Below are 19,745 nucleotides of genomic sequence, written 5' to 3' on the forward strand. Positions count from 1 at the left end.
TATATAAGGGCGTTTTTCAATAAAAGCGTTCCTTTCAGACCCAAAAAAAAATGGAAAATCAACTATTCTAAAATTTATTTTCAAGAGTTATTTTGAATACCTCTATTATAGACCTGTTTGTAAACAAAAAGTGCAATCTTAAATACTCTTTAAAATGATATTATTTTCATAATTTGTGTACTGTTTCGTAGGGGACAAAAACGAAACTGCTTCTAAACACACATATTTTTGCAATTTTAAATGTTTCCTATAGACATTCCAGTTTGTTTACTTTATATACTAGAAAAATCTCATTTTTTTCTGAATTGGAGAACCATTTTTTATCGATAAAGATTAGACAGTACTTCACATATGAAGGTACAACTCATGTTACGTAGTGGACATTTTGATGCGTTTCGTAGTTGACAAAACCGTTTCGTAGTGGACAAAAAGTTTCGTAGTTGACATCAACCCTATTCTATGTTAATAAAAACATAATAAAACTTACATGAAACTAACCTTTGTTATTTGCTTTGCACGAATATAATTGAAAAAAGAGTAAAAAAGACTGCATGGTAGTGGTAGTGTCCACTACGAAACGTTTTTCTCCCAAACTTGTTTCGTAGGGGACCGTTTCGTAGGGGACGTATTCACATGTTTTATTTTTTTCTCACAACCCCAATATTGAAATAGTAACAAGACTGACTGTATTCATCAAAGCGTTATTAAGCTGTACACTGATATTTTTTTCATAATTTTAAAACCAGTTACTGAAGGAGATTTGACCCGTTTCGTAGTGGACATTTACAAAAATACGGCATCACTCTGGTCCATTTGATGTGCTCAATTTTTCTTACCAACAGTTTAATTGCCGTTATAAAAGCATCACTTCTTTTGTAAGACCCTAATGTTTATATCTCTTGCAAACACAAAATTACATTGATTTTATAAAACTGTTTATAAGCAAGTTTTAATGACTTCGTTTCGTAGTGGACATTGTGTTAGGCCAACCTTAAAAATATGTTTGTTTGCAGTTTTCCGACTGTACCTTCAGACTGAAGGGTCGGTAGGTAGGAAAAATATTTTATTTTATCAGCCAAAATACAGTTTAAACAAACAGTTACACTAAACCAAGTTTCAAGAAAAAAAAAACATTTTAAAACAACAAACACTGGACATGCCGAAAACCAACATCAAATGAACAGGCATTTTCAGATAAAAAACTTTTTAACCAAAACTGAAACTTTAACATAGTGTCATTATCCAATTTATGACATAAAATATGGTTTAATTATTAAATACTGGAACACTTATAAACAAGGAATGTCATTATGACTAGAACTGTTTTAAAGAAATATATTCAGACATGTATGCTTCTGGACTAGAACGTTTTCATGAGTAGAGTATTTTCATCAGAAAAATGTAGATATTAAAGATTTATAAGACAATGTATTAAAGAGTGTATTTTAATAAAAAAAAAAATAACCATTGAATCTAGCTTCCTCAATTGAAAAAAAAGGCAACTTGAAAAAAAAGTATTAAGACATTCGACTGTTTTCATATTTCTAACAATATTTAATTATATGTGATAAGGTTATATTTTTGCCAGGCTTTAATGAAAACCAAAAAAATCTAAAGTTTGGGGTGAAATCCATAGCACCCCATTAAAAGTAAATGGTCTGTACTGAAATGTTTTTAATGCATACAAAAAATTGGCAGCATAGCTCCTAAAAAAAGGACATGTTTTAATTGAATTCACACAGGCCACACAGTTTGGGTATATTTAATATTGTAAGAAAGAGTATAATTGCAATGAGTGGGGCAGCCCCTCTTATCCTAAAGGAGCATACTCATTGCAATCGAAGATAGATGTAATATAGAGAGAGTATATTTATTTTTCAAGCTAACCATTCATTTTCTCTACATCTTTGTGTAGTTAGGGTTGCTTCTTATTGATTTGGCATGATCTATATCCATTAACATTTCAAATGAGCCTAAGGCTTCCTCCGTACAGGCATGTTTACAGATATCCATGAAGATTTAAGTCACGGAGGAGTGGTTTCATCTTTGTTGTCTTCACAACGATTTGTAGAAAATATGCCATACTTCAAGCTGCTGTCGAATTATTTAACCACTGAAATTGGTTCCATAAAGTCAGGCTCCACAGTAGTCCAAATAATTATGACGTCTGGCAAGGCTATTTTTAATTTTTTTTCTGGGAAGGCGTCCCAGAAAAAAAATAAAATAGCCTTGCCAGACGTCATAATTATTTGGACTAGCTCCACAGATTCTGTACCCGATTTGTTTGAGACAGAATGGTTATCGTGTCAGTTATGAATATCCGCCTGCATCATCGTCAATGATATCATCACACATCATTACATGTGCCTGAATCTGTATAAACAGTTTACTAATAAACTTTTTTGTTTGTTATTTGTCTTAAAATTGACACGAGACGACAGCGTAAAGTACTCCTCCGTGACTTCATGGATACCTGTAAACAATTTCCATGTGCTTTATCATTAAATGGTCACATGAACGCTTGCCGGGAAGCTAAGAAAAACTTGAAATGCGTAATTGACCCAGACTTTAAATCATTTCCGGAAAGGACCCAAAGTTCCGGATCGTGTCAATAGAAGTATTAAAAAAAATTTCTTCAAATATAAAGCAATAAAATTTTCACAGTCGGGAGGATTTTCAAGGGTCGGTCGGTAAACTGCAAACAAACAATATTTTAATTTAAGCCTTAGGGACACACCTTCTAAAATAAAAAAAATCCTAGGTTAAAAGCTGTTTATTAAAATATGTTGGCTCTAAACATACTTTTGAATTATCAAAGAACTTATATTAAGTAAAATTAATATTTGTTTCTACATTTTTTTACGATATTTGAGAGTATGAATGTTGAACAGGCGGTCTAGGGACATGCTATTTTGGTTGTTTTGGACCATTCAGGAATCAATATCTTATCAATCCCTCTAAAAAATAAACTGTTTCTTTGCTTAAAAATGTTATATCTAATTCAATGTACTGACTGCACAAAAAATTACTTGCACAGATCAAACACATTTTTTTAAAGTGGCTGGGACAAGAAAGTACGTTTTTATTGAAAAACGCCCATAAATATATATATATATATATATACAACTCGTCTTCTTTTTAGGAAACTCAAGTGCACCTTTTCAATCATGTCAACATTTTCATAACCCCAGATTTCCGACCCATAAAGTAAAATTGGAGCGACCATACAATCAAATAGTCGAAACTGCAGATCTAAAGGGATGTTTACATGTCTTAACTTATTATAGTATAATGCAAACAGTGTTTTTTGTGATTGTTCAACAAGTTTTTTCTTTGATAAATTAAAATTACAATTGTATCTTATTAATAATCCCAGGTAATTATAACTGTCGGTGAGCTGTAACTCCTCGCATGAATCTCATATTTCTTTTACGCTTCGCCTTCTCAAACACCATTACTTTTGTCTTATCAATGTTTACATTTAGTTTCCAGTCAGTACAGAATTCATCAAACTTGTTTAACATTATTTGTAAATCGTTAGCTGATTCTGCCAATAACATTGTATCATCAGCATATAATAACAAGAAAATTCGAATATTAATGCCTAGTTCATTTAGATAGTATTCATTTACCTTTTCTAAACCTGTTATATCATGCTGAATAATAGCTTTCAAGATCATTAAGGAAAAGCGAAAAAAGAAAGGGTGATAAGTTTTCAAGGCACCTTGCCTAACTCCAACTTCGCACGGAAAGAAATTTGAACAACTCGAGTTATGTCTTACACATGATTTGACATTAGAATAGAGGTTATAAATAGAGTTAAATATTTTGCCGGTTATGTTACTAGAACTAAGCTTTGCCACAGTCCTAACCTCCATACAGTATCAAAGGCTTTCTTCAAATCTACAAATGTACAGAATAAACGCTTTCCAGAGAGTAAATAAAGTTGAATCAAACAGTATAAACTAAATATATTATCAAGTGTGGAGTACCCTTTCCTAAATCCCGCTTGGCATTTTGAGAGTAATTCTACTTCTTGCGCAAACATATCTAGTCTGTTATTTAGTATAGCTGTAAATACTTTACCCAAACATGATACCAGTGTAATACCTCGATACGAGTCTTGATCGTTAAGAGCTCCCTTATTCTTATAAATGGAATTAATTATTCCCATTGACCAGATTTCGGGTATATATCCCTGTGTCGAATACAAAATTGAACAATTTTACGTAGGGTAAACATACAGACATGGAATTTTTATTAAACTCGTTCTTATTCCATCATCAACCATTCGCATGGTGTTAACACTGTGAGACGGTGCCAAAGGAACATCGCCGTCCAAAAAAGGGAAAAATTAACAACAGGGCCAGGGGGAACATTGTCCCTTTTGTCTTAATTCTTTTAGTGTAGGATTTTAAGTGTAAAACTTAAATATCTATATCTAAAAAAAAATTGTTGCTGTCAGTATATGATTTATTATAGTAAGTTCCTTTGGGTGAATTTTGACAGTAATTATTTAACTGGGAAATATCATCAAGGTATAAACGGAAGTATTGTTGAATATATCGATTAAATATAATTAGACGTTTTTTACTGGGTTTGGATGTAAACTGGGATACAGACGAACAGTACAGAAAAAGTCTATTATTAAAGGAGCATAGATGATGCCCATAAGAATACCTATAGATAACCTTTCGATAAAATTGCCGAAACGTAATGTACATAAATGTTGCCAAGGAAAAAATTGGCAGCTTGCATAATCTCGTCATGAAGAATGAAGAAGGATATTATACATAACATTAACATTTATCAAAACGACTGTACGCATAAACATAGTTTTAATGACAATTTCATTTTATTTCATATTCTCAACCTAAAAACAATTGCTAAAACAATATGATAAAAAGAATAATCATTATGCAATTTAATATTTTCATACTGACCTTATCAACCCGCCCGTGTGGGCTCGCTTGATATTATTGATACTAATACAGTCAATATCAAAAAGGGATCGCTTGATATTATTACTGATAAAGTCAGTATTAAAAACAAAACATCAATTATTTTATATATATTTTGCTTATAATTTATTTATATTGTGCTTATCATTTAATTATTTTGTGTATAACATTTCAATATGTTTGTGTCTTTCATGTTAATAAATTATGCCTAACGTTTTACAATATTAAGGTTAATATTAGAGTGGGGTGCTCATTTTCGCCATATCTTTCCATGTTTTCCACAGTTTATGTTCAGGTCTATATGTTTTTGAAGTATACTGTTATTTCTATATGAAGATAACTTCAAATGCAAAATATTCTTAAGCTTGAAAAGTTGTTTGTTTGAAAATAATCATCTGAAAAGTTTTTTTTGAACCCAAATAACAGCAGCTTTAAACAATATTTTTCAAATCAATTTCATTATAGATGGCAATAGCAGACATTTTAAAGGTGTACAGAACTGAAATTTAGGGCAATCAGTCAAAGATTAACTAAGAAATACTTCTTTGAAATCGTGTTATTCATTCAGAAAATTGGCCGAAAATCGTTATCCATTTTTCGGTCCTTTGCGGTAAGTGCCGCAATTTTGTCGTAGGTTAAAATAAAATCATATTTGTTATAAAAATCTTAGTTACCGGCATATTTCTTCCATTTCAGCCATCTTTTGAAGTATTTACAACTCAAAATTATAAAACGGCGAAATTGTGTCCCCGGCGAATATGCGCACCCCACTCTATTATATGATATATTAAGGTTAACTTTTAAGATATTTCAATTTATTATACTTCACGTTAAAATGCCATATTTTGATTGGCTAATACGAGGGTGTCATTTTACTCTATCACATAGCTGAGAGGGTGACAATTTTTTTGAATGTTACCCTCTCGTCTCAACCAATCAAAAATCGACAATTTAAAGGACAATGGATTGAATTTACATCAAGTAGTTGAATACAATGCTTAAGTTTGACGTTTTGGATCAAATTTTATTATTTAACTGTCAAAATAAAAAAAAAACAACATCTTGTTGTTTACATTTCTAATACTCGTAACGTTGTTATGTACGTGACGTCATAGAAAATCCTTTTGAAATAAAATTTATCTGTAAAAGACAAAAATGGTAGGACGTTTAGTATAATAAATTAAATAACACATAGCTGAGAGGGTGATAGAGCAGATTGGTACCCCTTGAAAAAGCATTGTCAACCTTGGCTTCGCCGCGGTTGACAATGTTTTCTCGGGGTACCAATCTGCTCTATCACCCTCTCAGCTATGTGTTATTTATATAATGTTAACGTAACGGTACCCAAATTGCACCGAGGACCCAAATTGCACCTATTTACCAAAAATAGCTGCGGATATCTTACAAGATTGATTCCCAAGAGACTAAACAATTTGAATTTTTATGATTTTATATCATGCATGTCTTTCAACATAGGTAAAACTATTTAAATATACACAAAATGTTCACAGTATTTATCAACAGATGAAGTGTTTACTGAAAAAGCAAAATGTACGAAAACGTCACCGTGCGACGTCATCAAAACGTCATCTTTTTAAAATTAGCAAATACAATGTGTTAAAAGTATCTATTTGTTAAAAAATTAAGAGTAAGCATGGACTAATATTCAATTGTTAAAAATATTTGAAGAAATTAAACGACAACTCTGTTATTCGACTTTTGACGATGCAAATTTAAGCATGGATGCAATTTGGGTACTCCTCATTACAGAATCATTGATGGTTTGGAGGTCAGTTCAGACCATTTTTTCTATGATTCTATATGGATTTAAAATTAATTTGGTGAAATCATATATTAAATAATGATACATCTACAAAATAAACTCATAATGAAAACTTTTGTCTGAAGCATAAAAAAACGTAGGTTAAAAAACTGTCAAAATAGGTGCAATTTGGGTACCCTCACGTTATATATAGAGAATATTATATGGCTTTTTCAATATCGCATCCGTATCAACCCGAGACACCAATATAATCCCAAGAGCTCTGCTCGATGGATTATATTGGTTGAGGGTTGATATGATGTGTGATATTGAAAAAGCCATATCATATACACTTTATTATATACATATACCTCAAGCAGATGTTTTTTATGTAACATGACGTCATACAGATAAGGAGGTTTGAAATGACGTCATACAGATTATAGGTTTGACATGACGTTATACAGATTAGGGATTTGCTAGCCTGGGGTCCTGGCTAATCTTGTCAGTATACGACGCGCAGCTAGATTGGGCCGGATGCCAGGCTAGGGATGTGCAAGCCTTTGCAACAATGACTGCAATCGATGACGTGACGTCATACATATTAAAGGTGTGACAAAGACTAAAAAGTGTTTTGCAACCGTGCCGGTGATATCGATATCATCACGGGTGGCTGATACAGCAAGCTTGCCAATGATTGTATTACACATACAATTTATCTTATTTACTACTAAGTATATTTTAATAATAAATTTTAGTATCATTTCAGTTATTCTGTATAATCCCTGATGTTTTTTTCTAGTGATTATACATAATCCCTAAAAGTTTTAGTGATTATATATATAATCCCTAAACTAACCAGTGATTATACGTAATCCCTGAAAATTTTAGGGATTCTACATAATCCCTGATCATACAAATTCACTGTAACATATATACATATGTCTCTGGAACAATAAATTAGGCTTTGTGAAAACTTTAAAAATATTGTTTATTTAATCCTAGAAATGGACGTACTTCTTCGGTTTTATTTAATTATTAACCATTTTTCGAAATGTGATATGCGATAATTAACGATTTTTTTTTTCTCCAGAAAGTGTAAACCCCTCGGTCGTAAATGAAGCTGAGGTTCCCTGTAAGTACATGGCAATGCGTCGATGTTTCAGTCTCGTGTTGAAGGAGCATTATTAACAGTATATGCTGGAGTAAAAAGAAGCGTATATATAAGGTACAATAGTAAAATTGATAAAATCGGTAATGAACCTGTTTTCCAAAGTTGAAATTTTGACATTTAAAATCCAGTCTTATCTCGACTTAAACTCGAAATTTTCACTTTAACTTTCGAGAGGTTTTACACTCTCTGAATTTTTTTTAACGTAAATGTCTGATTTACTGAATAGACGTATAATTTTAAAAAAAATCAAAGTTCTATACTTTTCCCCACTACGAATAAGAAATTATAGGTTGCTCTGCATTATCAAAATATGGAGGTATACAGTTTAGAACGGTACCAAAATTCATCAGAAACATTAGACACATTTATATAACAAAAATTGTATATAACGTTACCTCTAGTAAGGTCATATTGTGAAACTTCAAATTTAAAAAAAGTTTTACTATAAAACAAGTGTTTGTGAACTTTCTTGTTAAAAAAAATGCTATATATGTCATAACATCTTCATGAATGACTGCTGTTGAAATATTGTCTTCCCGTATTCTAATTTGCCGATATCACAGTTTCCATTTTCGACTTTAAAAAAAAAAATATATATAAAATGGACAGCATTTTTCCCGCCATGTGTCTATCCTGTTAAGTTCGTTGTGGTTTCATCTTTTTTAGATTTATTTTGTGGTTTAGTCGTATTACAAAGGAGTTTCAAACGAGAACAATGTGGCTGAAACTTTGTACACCTGCATATTTTGCACCTGTAAACAGAATCATCGCAACGTTTGAAAGGGAAGCACCATTTTATAAAGTTTAATTTAAAGCTTTCAATGTACACAGATGTAAACACACCTGGAACTAGAGCGACACCTGTACAGGAAACATGATTAATGAGAAGAATTTGAAATTTCTTAATGTTACAAATGTAATTAACAACCTTTGATTAACTTAGAAACCCGTGAGAATTGAAAGGTTAAAATATGGGTAAGTTTTACATGCTAATGATAGCGGCGTGTACCTGTAACAGTATTAAGATATGGAAGGATCCTATCCTTTTTACTGTTTTAGTCCACCTGTGATATTTTAACTGATGCAAACACCAATCCTGCATGGGTTAGATTTGGTGCAATGATGCCTACACAATACATGAGCTCTATTTATAGTCGGCATAGTGTTCATACAAGTGCAACAAAACAACATATACACATGACATAATACAAATGCAATAAATTACACAATAAATTAATAAAATAATGAAGCAATTATAATCATGGTGGTAATGAGCAAATAATAAGCATGATGACTAAGCCACCTTGTACATTTCAAATGTAGGTATTAAATGCTAAAAGCATATTATGTACTAAAAACTAAACATGCTAAAAGCATATTAGTATTAAAAGATAAAAGCATATTAAGTATCAAAAGATTAAAGCATATTAAGTATTAGCATGATTAAAAGCTAAACATGCTAAAAGCATATTAGGTATGAAATGTTAAAGCATATAAAGTATTTAAGCTAAATTAAGCATGGTCATGTATAAATGTAAACTAAACATACTAAGAAAGCTGGTAAAATGCAGAGCATAACATATAACAAATTGGATTTTGAAATATTTTTAAACTGACTGAAATAAGCATTTTTCTAAAATCATCACTACGGGTACATCATTCCATAAAGCAGCTAGCAGCTGTATATTAAAAAGAGTTCTTGTCATACATGTAGGCTGTTGTTAAATACTAGTTACATAACAATCTTTTAACGCAACTAAAGCATGCATACATGGGGGTGACATGTTGTTGTTTTTTTTTTTAAATTATTCGACATTTCAATAGACATGTTATACATTGGTTTAATTGATAAACATGAGACCTTTGCTTGTACAAGTCATTCATCATACATTTACATGTACATGTATGAGCTAGCAAAAATTTATTTATCAAGCTGAAGGTGTAAATGGGTCTTAAAATGAAAAAATCATAAAAAAAATATCATACATTGTCTAGTAAATGTAGTATAATACATCTATATTGTGATATGTTGAAAAACTAATGTATTTAAATGATAGGTAAACAAGCTTTAGTTTTTACGCTACAGATTATGAAATAGGACACATTATAATATACCTGGCAGTACAATGTAGTACATCTGATCAGTCTTTCAGAAGGACTCATACATGTATCTGATATATTTTTTTCCAACCTGAAAAACATCTTTAATACAACTCCCTGTGGTCTATTATTGCACCGCGGAAAAAATATCACGTTGTGATTGGTGTATAACGCCGTCACATGGTGAACCCCTATGAGACCATATGGGGTTAGTAGATTTCATAGGGGGTTTATGACGCGTTAATGGTGACGTCATCTATCGATGTTGTTGTGTTTCATTGTTTATTTTTCAACATAACGCAGCAGAAAAAGTCCAGCGTGTGATAAATTTGTTATAGGGTTAACTACTGACCCCCTACGGACCATAGAGGGTGAATATATATAATATCATAAATATGTAGAACTCAATATGCTCACTATAAAATTAAGGAGATTTGGTATGATTGTGACGTCAATGAGCCATGTTACCCACACAAGATTAGATATAAGCAAATTTAGGTCACTGTGCTGCAACAATGAAACCTTACAGACTAAGCTACGTGTATAAAAACGGCCACTGACAAAAATTCGAAAAATGTTAAACAGTTTAACACTTTATCAGGTCATGAATAACCATTGATTGGTGAATTGTACATTGTACCTCAATTCTCTAATAATTAACTTTTTGACATATAAATACATGTATAACAATGTATACTGAGCATGCTGAGAGAGACTAATTAAATTTGTCCATAACATGCATGAATAAATAAATACCATCTTAAACTTTGATGAGTACTCATAAGTGACATTTTAAAAATGCTTATGACAATCATTCTGACTTTTGCATTTTGTGAAAAGATGAAACCATGATCAATTGAGGTAAAATCCACTAACTGATGAGTATTCAATCATGACTGGTTTACACAGTATACAATGTAGCTGTGTCAATAACAATTAAAAACCAATTGTTCAGAGAACAATTGAAGGTCTTTCCACTAGTAAAGATCTATTTTGATATTGAAATATGAAAAATCAGTTTAAAATGTTAGTTCTTATGGCTTTATGATGTATTAATATCAATTTAAAGCAAAGGTCAAAATCTAGAACGTCCTATTAACCTATGACCTTGACCTCAATTTCAAGGTCACAAACCAAGGACCTAAAATCAAAAGACCCTAGGTCTTTAATAAGTTTGATTAATGAGTAATATCACTTTACGCGTAATTCTAAATGTAAGATGGGCAAAAACTCCCATTAATTGTCTGCGCACCCTTTCAATCAAAATATACAAGTAAGGACATGTTGCAACTAACAATTTATTGAAAATAATTTGTCGATATCTTATACGGTTTTTGAAATTAAATGAAAATAAACCAAAATCAAAATTAAGAATATGACCTTGACCTTTGACTTTGACCTACTTTTTATTTTTTTGGACCAATGACCTCAAATCTAAAAACCCTATGTCTCTATCACTTAAGGTTTATCATTTAGAAATGCATATCACTTAATTAAATGGAAAAGGGGGAATAACTCTCATATGGAGTCTCCGTAAAGCTTCGGTCCAAATGAATATCCTAATCCTGAAGATGTAACAAGCAATTTAGTAAAATAAATTTGTCGTAATCTTTATCGGTTGCGAAGGAGTAGTGGCCACAAGAAAAACAGTGTTTGGGGAGATAACTCTTACAATGTAGAGTATTTTGTTACGCAGTTGTAAATTTTTAAAGCGTATAAACTATACGACATCATATTCCAAATATCTAATCGACATCTTTTGAAACATCAATACTACGCAAGAAAAAATTTAGGCGGAAGAAAATAAAAATAAAAAATATTCAATAGGTCTTTCCACGGAAAGGTGGAAAGACCAGATTACAAGTTTTGTTTGTAGAGTTGGATGATAAAGAACTATTCAATACAGAACAACAAAAAATAGATTATAAGAGATAAAAACTAAAAATTTAAAAGATATAATAAACTAAAAAGAGGGACTGGGTTATATAAATCACTCAATTTAGTGTTTTGGTTTCTGTAACAAAATGCAGCATGAAGTATCAGAATCATTTACAGGTTCAAGACGAAGAAATAAAGAAATGAGTACCAAAGACAACAAGAAAAGAGAGAGTTTTTACATGAAAACTGTTTGATTTTGCAATTGACTATCTATGTTGTAATTTACAGCTTGTGAGAACATTGGCAATTGTGCCTTTGCCTCGTTGATATCAGCCTTATTGGTATTTTTTGGAGTTGGTGTATACTGTGGAACACTGTACAGAGCCTTACAGATATTTATTACGCAGATTCTGGAGGATATCTTTGGATTTAATGTACCATGGTAAAATATTATGAAAAATAAAAGTCCAAACTTTTTCTTCTACAAATTATGAATTAAAGATAATGTTGGCTGTCGATATATACATTTATCGGTAATTTGCACATTTTTCCTTTGATGTGTACTCGCTGATAATGTCAGTATCAGTGGACTGGCCGTGATATAAAAATTATTGGGTTAGTACGCAAATGACATGCGCGAATGCAACGCGTAAGGATCTACTTTCCCCTTTCATTCACAAAATTGCGCGTGATTTTTATCGCAGAAACGCACGAGATTTTTGGCGAATGAAACACTTGACATTGATTATAACTTTCACAAAGTTAGTTTAGCCTTTTTTGTTGTGAAAATGTGAACAGAAAATGCATGAAAAAGCCGACAGACTTAAAAAAAATGCGTTATCTATAATTTATATATGAAGCACAACTAACATATGGTCCATGGTGTTCCAATCCGAGTTTTTATTCATACAATACCAATATACATTCCCCTAGCCTGGTGCTGTTCCAAGTAGTATTCTTTTTCTGTTTCTTGAGAAGTATTTGTTTTACCTGTTCAGTCACTATAAAGTGTTACAATTCATATTTAAACGCAACACATAAATAGTGACCAAAAAGGTACCGCTATCGCATGAGTGAAGCTAGAAAAAAATGAAATTTACGCATTTTCGACATTTTTGTGGGACCATCATATACAATTTTAAAAGATGTGGTTTCATTGTCAATTTAAAGACAGATATTCATAGAACAAAGAACAAAAAAGTGAACTTATTCTGCGGATCTAGGATAAATTTTAAAAACGGGGTAACCGGGGCACCATCTATTAAAATGTTTGAAATAATTATGAAGTAGACAAGAAATGAGCTTGTTCAGGTTATTTACAAATCAGTCAGCTTTAAGTTAGCTGCGGAACCGTAGCTCTTACAGGTCCTTATGCTAATTTTTGACTATTTGCGGACCATAGATGCGGAACCGTAGCTCTTAGGTTCCGCAGCTAGCTTTAAGTATAATTATATTACTTGACGTCGTTGAACTTAAAAAAGATGATCGGTGAAAATCTGCTGATTCATATCGTTACTCGTATCATTCTAATGTTCTGACTTACTATGCTCGAAAGGGGGGAGGGGGGTAGCGGACCTTCATTGGGACTGCGGGATCGGGTGTCTTTAAGCTCGTGATTTCGGGATACCGGGGTTTACTTTATTTAAAAATCACGGGAGTTTGAAATTACCAAATTCGACTATCACATTGGAGCTACTCTCGAAGAGCTCTCTTCGAGAGAATATACCAAAGTCGACTATCACAATTAAATCACAGGAGTTTGAAATCCTATCAATAAGGGGTTAAAAATATACCAAAGTCAACTATCACAGTAGAGCTTCTCTAGAAGAGCTCCTCTTCGAGAGAAGCTCTAATGTGATAGTCGACTTTGGTATATCCTCTTCTAGAGAAGCTCTACTGTGATAGTCGACTTTGGTATATTTTTAACCCCTTATTGATAGGATTTCAAACTCCCGTGATTTAAATTCGGGACCTCGTGATTTCGTGTTTTTAAACCCGGGATTTCGGGATCAGGACCCTCCTATCCCCCCTGTATGTTGATGCTTTGTGAAAAATAAAGAAATCTGACTTACCGGTATGCTACCATTATATTTGCCATTGTTAGAATCATGCCCAAAGCAGAATATTAATGGAACACATGCAATAATTCCTTTTCAATACTTTGTGCAAGAGAACGCCATGTTTACTGCATTGTGACAAAATTTCAAATGACGTAATGCAGCCTGTGACGTCAAGTGTGATTCGCCGTGATTCGACGCGAAAACGAAGTTCGTTTGTTATTTTCTCTATTATTGTAGTAATTTTTATTTTTTTTTAATTACCGATAAACAGAATAAAGGACTTTTTGTTTTTGATACTGACTTTATCACAGAAAATATCAGGCTCGCCCTTCGGGCTCACCTGATATTTTACTGTGATAAAGTCAGTATCAAAAACAAAAAGTCCTTTATTCTATATTTATCGCACCGCAGGTAAATTATCACGTTGTGATTGGTTTAATGCCGTCACGTGGTGATCCCCTATGAGACCGTAGGGTGTTAGTAAATTTCATAGGGGGTTTATGACGTGTTAATGGTGACATCATCTATTAATGTTGTTGTGTTTCATTGTTTATTTTTCAACAAAACACAGCAGAAAAAGTCTAGCATGCAATAAATTCGTTATACAGTTAACTACCGACACCCTACGGATCCATAGAGGGTGATTTCACCCCCTATGGATTTTACTAACCCTCAATGGATCTGTAGGGGTCAGTAGCGAACCATATAACTTATAGTATTGTCAATGAGACAGCAATCCTTAGATACAACAAAACAAAATATTGCTCCATTGTTGAAACTGTGTTTTGACCGCTAGATGACAGACACATGTTTTTTTGGTTATTTTTTATTTTTGGTTTTAGTCTTATTTTGATATAATGTCCAACATCTCCTTTGATTTAATATCTTGATTGGAACATATAGTATTCAACAGTATATTATAGAGCAATGTGACGTTCTCTGCCATATTCATGATATTGAGGGTCTGGATGGGGTTTCAATGGTTATACATAAATGATGTGCACACATTTGGAGATTTTTAGCAGCGTGCTGATGAGTGAACCCTTTTTAGCTCAACTGGCCCAAAGGGCCAAGTGAGCTTTTCCCATCACTTTGCGTCTGGCGTCCGTCGTCGTCCGGCGTCCGTCGTCGTTAACTTTTACAAAAATCTTCTCCTCTGAAACTACTGGGCCAAATTAAACCAAACTTGGCCACAATCATCATTGGAGTATCTAGTTTAAAAAATGTGTCCGGTGACCTGCCATGGCTAAAAATAGAACATAGGGGTAAAATGCAGTTTTTGGCTTATAACTCAAAAACCAAAGCATTTAGAGCAAATCTGACAGGGGTAAAATTGTTTATCAGGTCAAGATCTATCTGCCCTGAAATTTTCAGATTAATCGGACAACCCGTTGTTGGATTGCTGCCCCTAAAATGATAATTTTAAGGAAATTTTACTGTTTTTGGTTATTATCTTGAATATTATTATAGATAGAGATAAACTGTAAACAGCAATAATGTTCAGCAAAGTAAGATTTACAAATAAGTCAACATGACCGAAATGGTCAATTGACCCCTTTAGGAGTTATTGCCCTTTATAGTCAATTTTTAACCATTTTTCATAAATCTTAGTTATCTTTTACAAAAATCTTCTCCTCTGAAACTACTGGACCAAATTAAACCAAACTTGGCCACAATCATCATTGGGGTATCTAGTTTAAAAAATATGTCCGGTGACCCGGCCAACCAACCAAGATGGCCGCCATTGCTAAAACTAGAACATAGGGGTAAAATGCAGTTTTTGGCTTATAACTCAAAAACCAAAGCATTTAGAGCAAATCTGACTGGATTAAAATTGTTAATCAGGTCAAGATCTATCTGCCCTGAAATTTTCAGATGAATCGGACAACCCGTTGTTGGGTTGCTGCCCCTAAAATGATAATTTTAAGGAAATTTTACTGTTTTTGGTTATTATCTTGAATATTATTATAGATAGAGATAAACTGTAAACAGCAATAATGTTCAGCAAAGTAAGATTTACAAATAAGTCAACATGACCGAAATAACATTTTCCACTGAAACTACTGGGCCAAGTTCATTATAGATAGAGATAATTGTAAGCAGCAAGACTGTTTAGTAAAGTAAGATGTACAAACACATCACCATCACCAAAACACAATTTTGTCATGAATCCATCTGCTTCCTTTATTTAAAATTCACATAGACCAAGGTGAGCGACACAGGCTCTTTAGAGCCTCTAGTTGTGGAATCAGCTACCCTTAAAGTATTTCTAGTATGAATAAAATACATAATCATTATTTTAAAATTTCAGGCTAGAAGTCATACAGATTGTTTTTGTTGTCATAGGTGTTGTCATGGGATTGTTTGCAATTCTCCTTTTGGTGTTTGGTTTCCTAGCTACAGGGGCTACCAGGAAGAATGTTTATTCTGGTAACAAATGCATTATGGGAGGAAGAGTGTCTGCAGGATTTGTAAGTTAAAAGTAATAAAAGTGAAAAAGTAAAAATATTAAAAAATAAGGAGGTCATTGATATTATATAACCACTGGTCATTTTAATTTTAATGAAAAATTTAACCTGTTGTACCACAATGATTTATCAAATGATAACTTTTATGTTTTACATTGTTTTCCTTTAAATAATTCATACATGCATTTAAACCCCTTGCACAACAAGCATTATTTCTACCTACAATAAACCTCATTGATTTATATGCCATGTTAAGTAATTTAAAGATGACTCTCCAAGTGATTTTTATTTAAACAACATTATCTTTTTGACAATTTATATGTATTCATATTTTAACAACATTGTATTTTCACTATGTCATGTTTTTTGACAGTTTATGTGTATATCATACCTACTAAATCTGGTATGGATTGGTATGTTAGGAGTGGGGGTCGTCCCTGTTGTGGCATACCTGATGGTGTCATCCAGGTGTGATAATAGTGTATACAACAAATATCAAACTGGTCAAGTTACATGTATCAATCTTAACCACTATGGTATGTTACATTTTGAAATAAGAATATTTGTTTTTGACTTACTTTTAATGTTCTCCTTAGAGCCTTAAAGCACTATGGTACCTTGGTGCTATATTTTTTACCATGGTGCTATCTTGGATGATTTTATAATTTGATGTATAGGGGTCATGGAACTATATTTTTGGGAAACCAGTGCTATGTTAATTTCCATGGTGCGATTTAAAATTCTGTGGAGAACACTGACTTTGTACCCAAAATAATAAACATGACCTTGACTTATGAATATCTGCTTTAATTATTTCTGGCAGTTTTTTTCTGTCACAAAAATATAGCCTATATAATAGGTTTTCTGTATATAATGTTATTTATAACCAATACAATTTGATAGGAATTAAATTTATTACTTGATGTGATAGGCAAAATAAGATGTAATAATATATAACAAAGGGAACAAGAATGACCAAAAATATCATACCTTGTGTATGTATAACATTTGAATAACGTACATTTATGACATCTTGACAACAAAATAAGTGTACATGTACTATACTTTTTTACAAAACAAATTAAATTATTATATTTTTACAGGAATTTATAGAAATCAAAGTTACATTGCTATTGGACAGTTGCCTCCAGGAAAAGAAAGTGTTTGTGACCCTAATGACCTGAGGAGGTTATGTGATAAGGTATATTGAACAACATTCATTCATATTATTTTTGAGACAGTATGGTATATAAACAGAAAACAATATAATTTGTAAAAAGTTATTTACATTTTGATTAAAATGTATTTTAAAGATATCAAAAAATTATGTGTCACTATTTTTGTGTTCAGTGTACATGTGGAGTGTACCATAACTAGCATACTATGCAAGTATACACTGCTAAAACACTGCGTTCATTTGTGACTTGAAATAAAACTATTAATTGGTCATACTTTCTGTGATTAGGTGCAAAAAAAGAAATGCCATCAACATACTGGATTTTCTGCTTCATTTCATTACAAAATAGATGAATTTACCTGTCAGGATATTTTTATTCGTAATCTAACATTTTCTGAGTTATCTCCTCTAAGGAAGATTTAATCAAAAATAAAATGTCTTTATCTGAGTTATTTCCTCTTAGAATGATATACCGGTAATTGAAAATAAAAATGTTTTTATCTGAATTATCTTCTCATTATAGGATGGTTTCTGTATTTATTTTAAAGTTATTAAATGTAATCATAATGATTTCTTTATTTAAATTAAAAATCAGTTGCAAAAACAGTTGTCTCCCTTATAAGACATCCAAACAGATTTTTTTCCTCTTTGATTATTAAACAGTAGTGCTGAGGATTATGAATGAAATTATTGCTTTTTATTTAAAAATTATTGTGAGAATATGAGGATTGGTAGCTAATTAATTCTATGCTATTTTGAACTTTCACAGATTGCTGAAGCAGGGCCTTTGTTTTGTGTGGCATGTGCTGGAGCTATTGTAATTATTATGGGAATGGTAAGTGATCTGCAAAAAGAAATACTATTTAAAATGAATCTGTGCTCGAAACATCAAATCCAGTTATTGATTGGTTGATTTCTGAGTACGACAATCTAGCTCAAAAGTTTTATGACCGCAAGGCCTTATAAAGTGACCTATACATTTAAAAATCTACTTCTGTTAAATAAAATGGAAAATTGAAAGCAATAACTAAAATAACTTTTACACTTGAATAATAGGCTTACATGTTTACAATTTTTATAGTGAAAAAGAGAGAAACAAAATGGTCATAGTCTGTATTCATTTTGGCTCATACTACACATAACGAAAATTCTTGTCCAAACAATAAATTTACCTTGTTTTATTTTATTTAAATCAACTGTGAATGTTATCATTGAACATGACATGTAATTGTTTCTTTGCATATTTATATTTTTTTTTTCAGACAAATTTTCTTCTAACCCTTGCCACAAACTACACAAGATTAAAGATCTCTAAAGAACTAACAGAGTACCGTGATGCTGTAGACATGGAAGAATTAGAACTTAACAGTCGAGATGGAGGATCAAGATGACAGCTAACGTCCCACCCAGCTCATTAAAATTCACATTCTATCTCATAAATATGCATGATGTCTCTTCTGAATCTTTCTAGGCTTTTGATAAGTTTTATGTAATTTATTTGCATGTTTTGATAAAGTGTATTTTCATCTTCATATTAATGTAATCAGATGTATTTTATGTGCCATTTTAATAAGTTAAGTATATGATTTGCATTGTCATAACAAAAGAATAATGTTACCTTTTATAAGTTTTGTTATATGTAATATTAACTTTTACTTTTGAATGTTTTTTTCTATACACCATGCAAGTATTGTTTGTTTTTAAAACATTTCTATTTTGGTATACATTTAGGACTTTTTTTTAAGAGTAATTTAAATTGCTATACATCTGTATGATTTTAAAGACATTCTTTTCCCAAATATTTTGTTTACAGACAAAAAATCTTATAAATTATATTGTAAAGGGTATAAGTTTTCATAGCTTTTCTCACTGTCTATATTTTTCATTTAATAATGACCAGGCACAAAATAATTTTGCTCAGCTTTTCTGTATTTTCCTTACGCTTCATTGTTTTTATACTTAATAAGAATTTATTTTTCTAAGTAGCTGAGTTTATGCAGATTTACATATGATAACAGAGCATGGTGGGCATATTAATCAACAAAAACTAATTGTACAAATATATTTAACATTTATTGATATTTACAAGAATCAAAATATCTATTTATGGACACATGCTCACTTTTGTATATTTTAGATTGATATTGGAAAATTCTTAAACTTGA

General features: G+C 31.8%; 1 protein-coding gene across 1 annotated transcript; it reads left to right on the plus strand.

Annotated features, from left to right (window-relative positions):
• The first annotated feature begins 8,731 nt into the window (after positions 1-8,731).
• LOC143085583 (neuronal membrane glycoprotein M6-b-like) lies at positions 8,732-19,321 on the plus strand. The gene is made up of 7 exons (XM_076262034.1): positions 8,732-8,872; positions 12,164-12,317; positions 16,247-16,406; positions 16,777-16,939; positions 17,507-17,604; positions 18,350-18,415; positions 18,843-19,321. Exons 1-7 carry the CDS (start codon positions 8,869-8,871, stop codon positions 18,969-18,971), a joined length of 774 nt encoding a protein of 257 aa, XP_076118149.1. The 5' UTR covers positions 8,732-8,868; the 3' UTR covers positions 18,972-19,321.
• The last annotated feature ends 424 nt before the right edge of the window (positions 19,322-19,745 follow it).

Source organism: Mytilus galloprovincialis, chromosome 8 (genome assembly GCF_965363235.1).
Source record: "Mytilus galloprovincialis chromosome 8, xbMytGall1.hap1.1, whole genome shotgun sequence".
NCBI lineage: Eukaryota > Metazoa > Mollusca > Bivalvia > Mytilida > Mytilidae > Mytilus > Mytilus galloprovincialis.

Bases quoted from the DNA above. Each gene is read 5' to 3' on its own strand.
- LOC143085583 (XM_076262034.1), top strand. The intron at 12,318-16,246 runs GTAAAATATTAT...TTAAAATTTCAG, and splicing joins TTTGGATTTAATGTACCATG to GCTAGAAGTCATACAGATTG. The intron at 18,416-18,842 runs GTAAGTGATCTG...TTTTTTTTTCAG, and splicing joins TTGTAATTATTATGGGAATG to ACAAATTTTCTTCTAACCCT.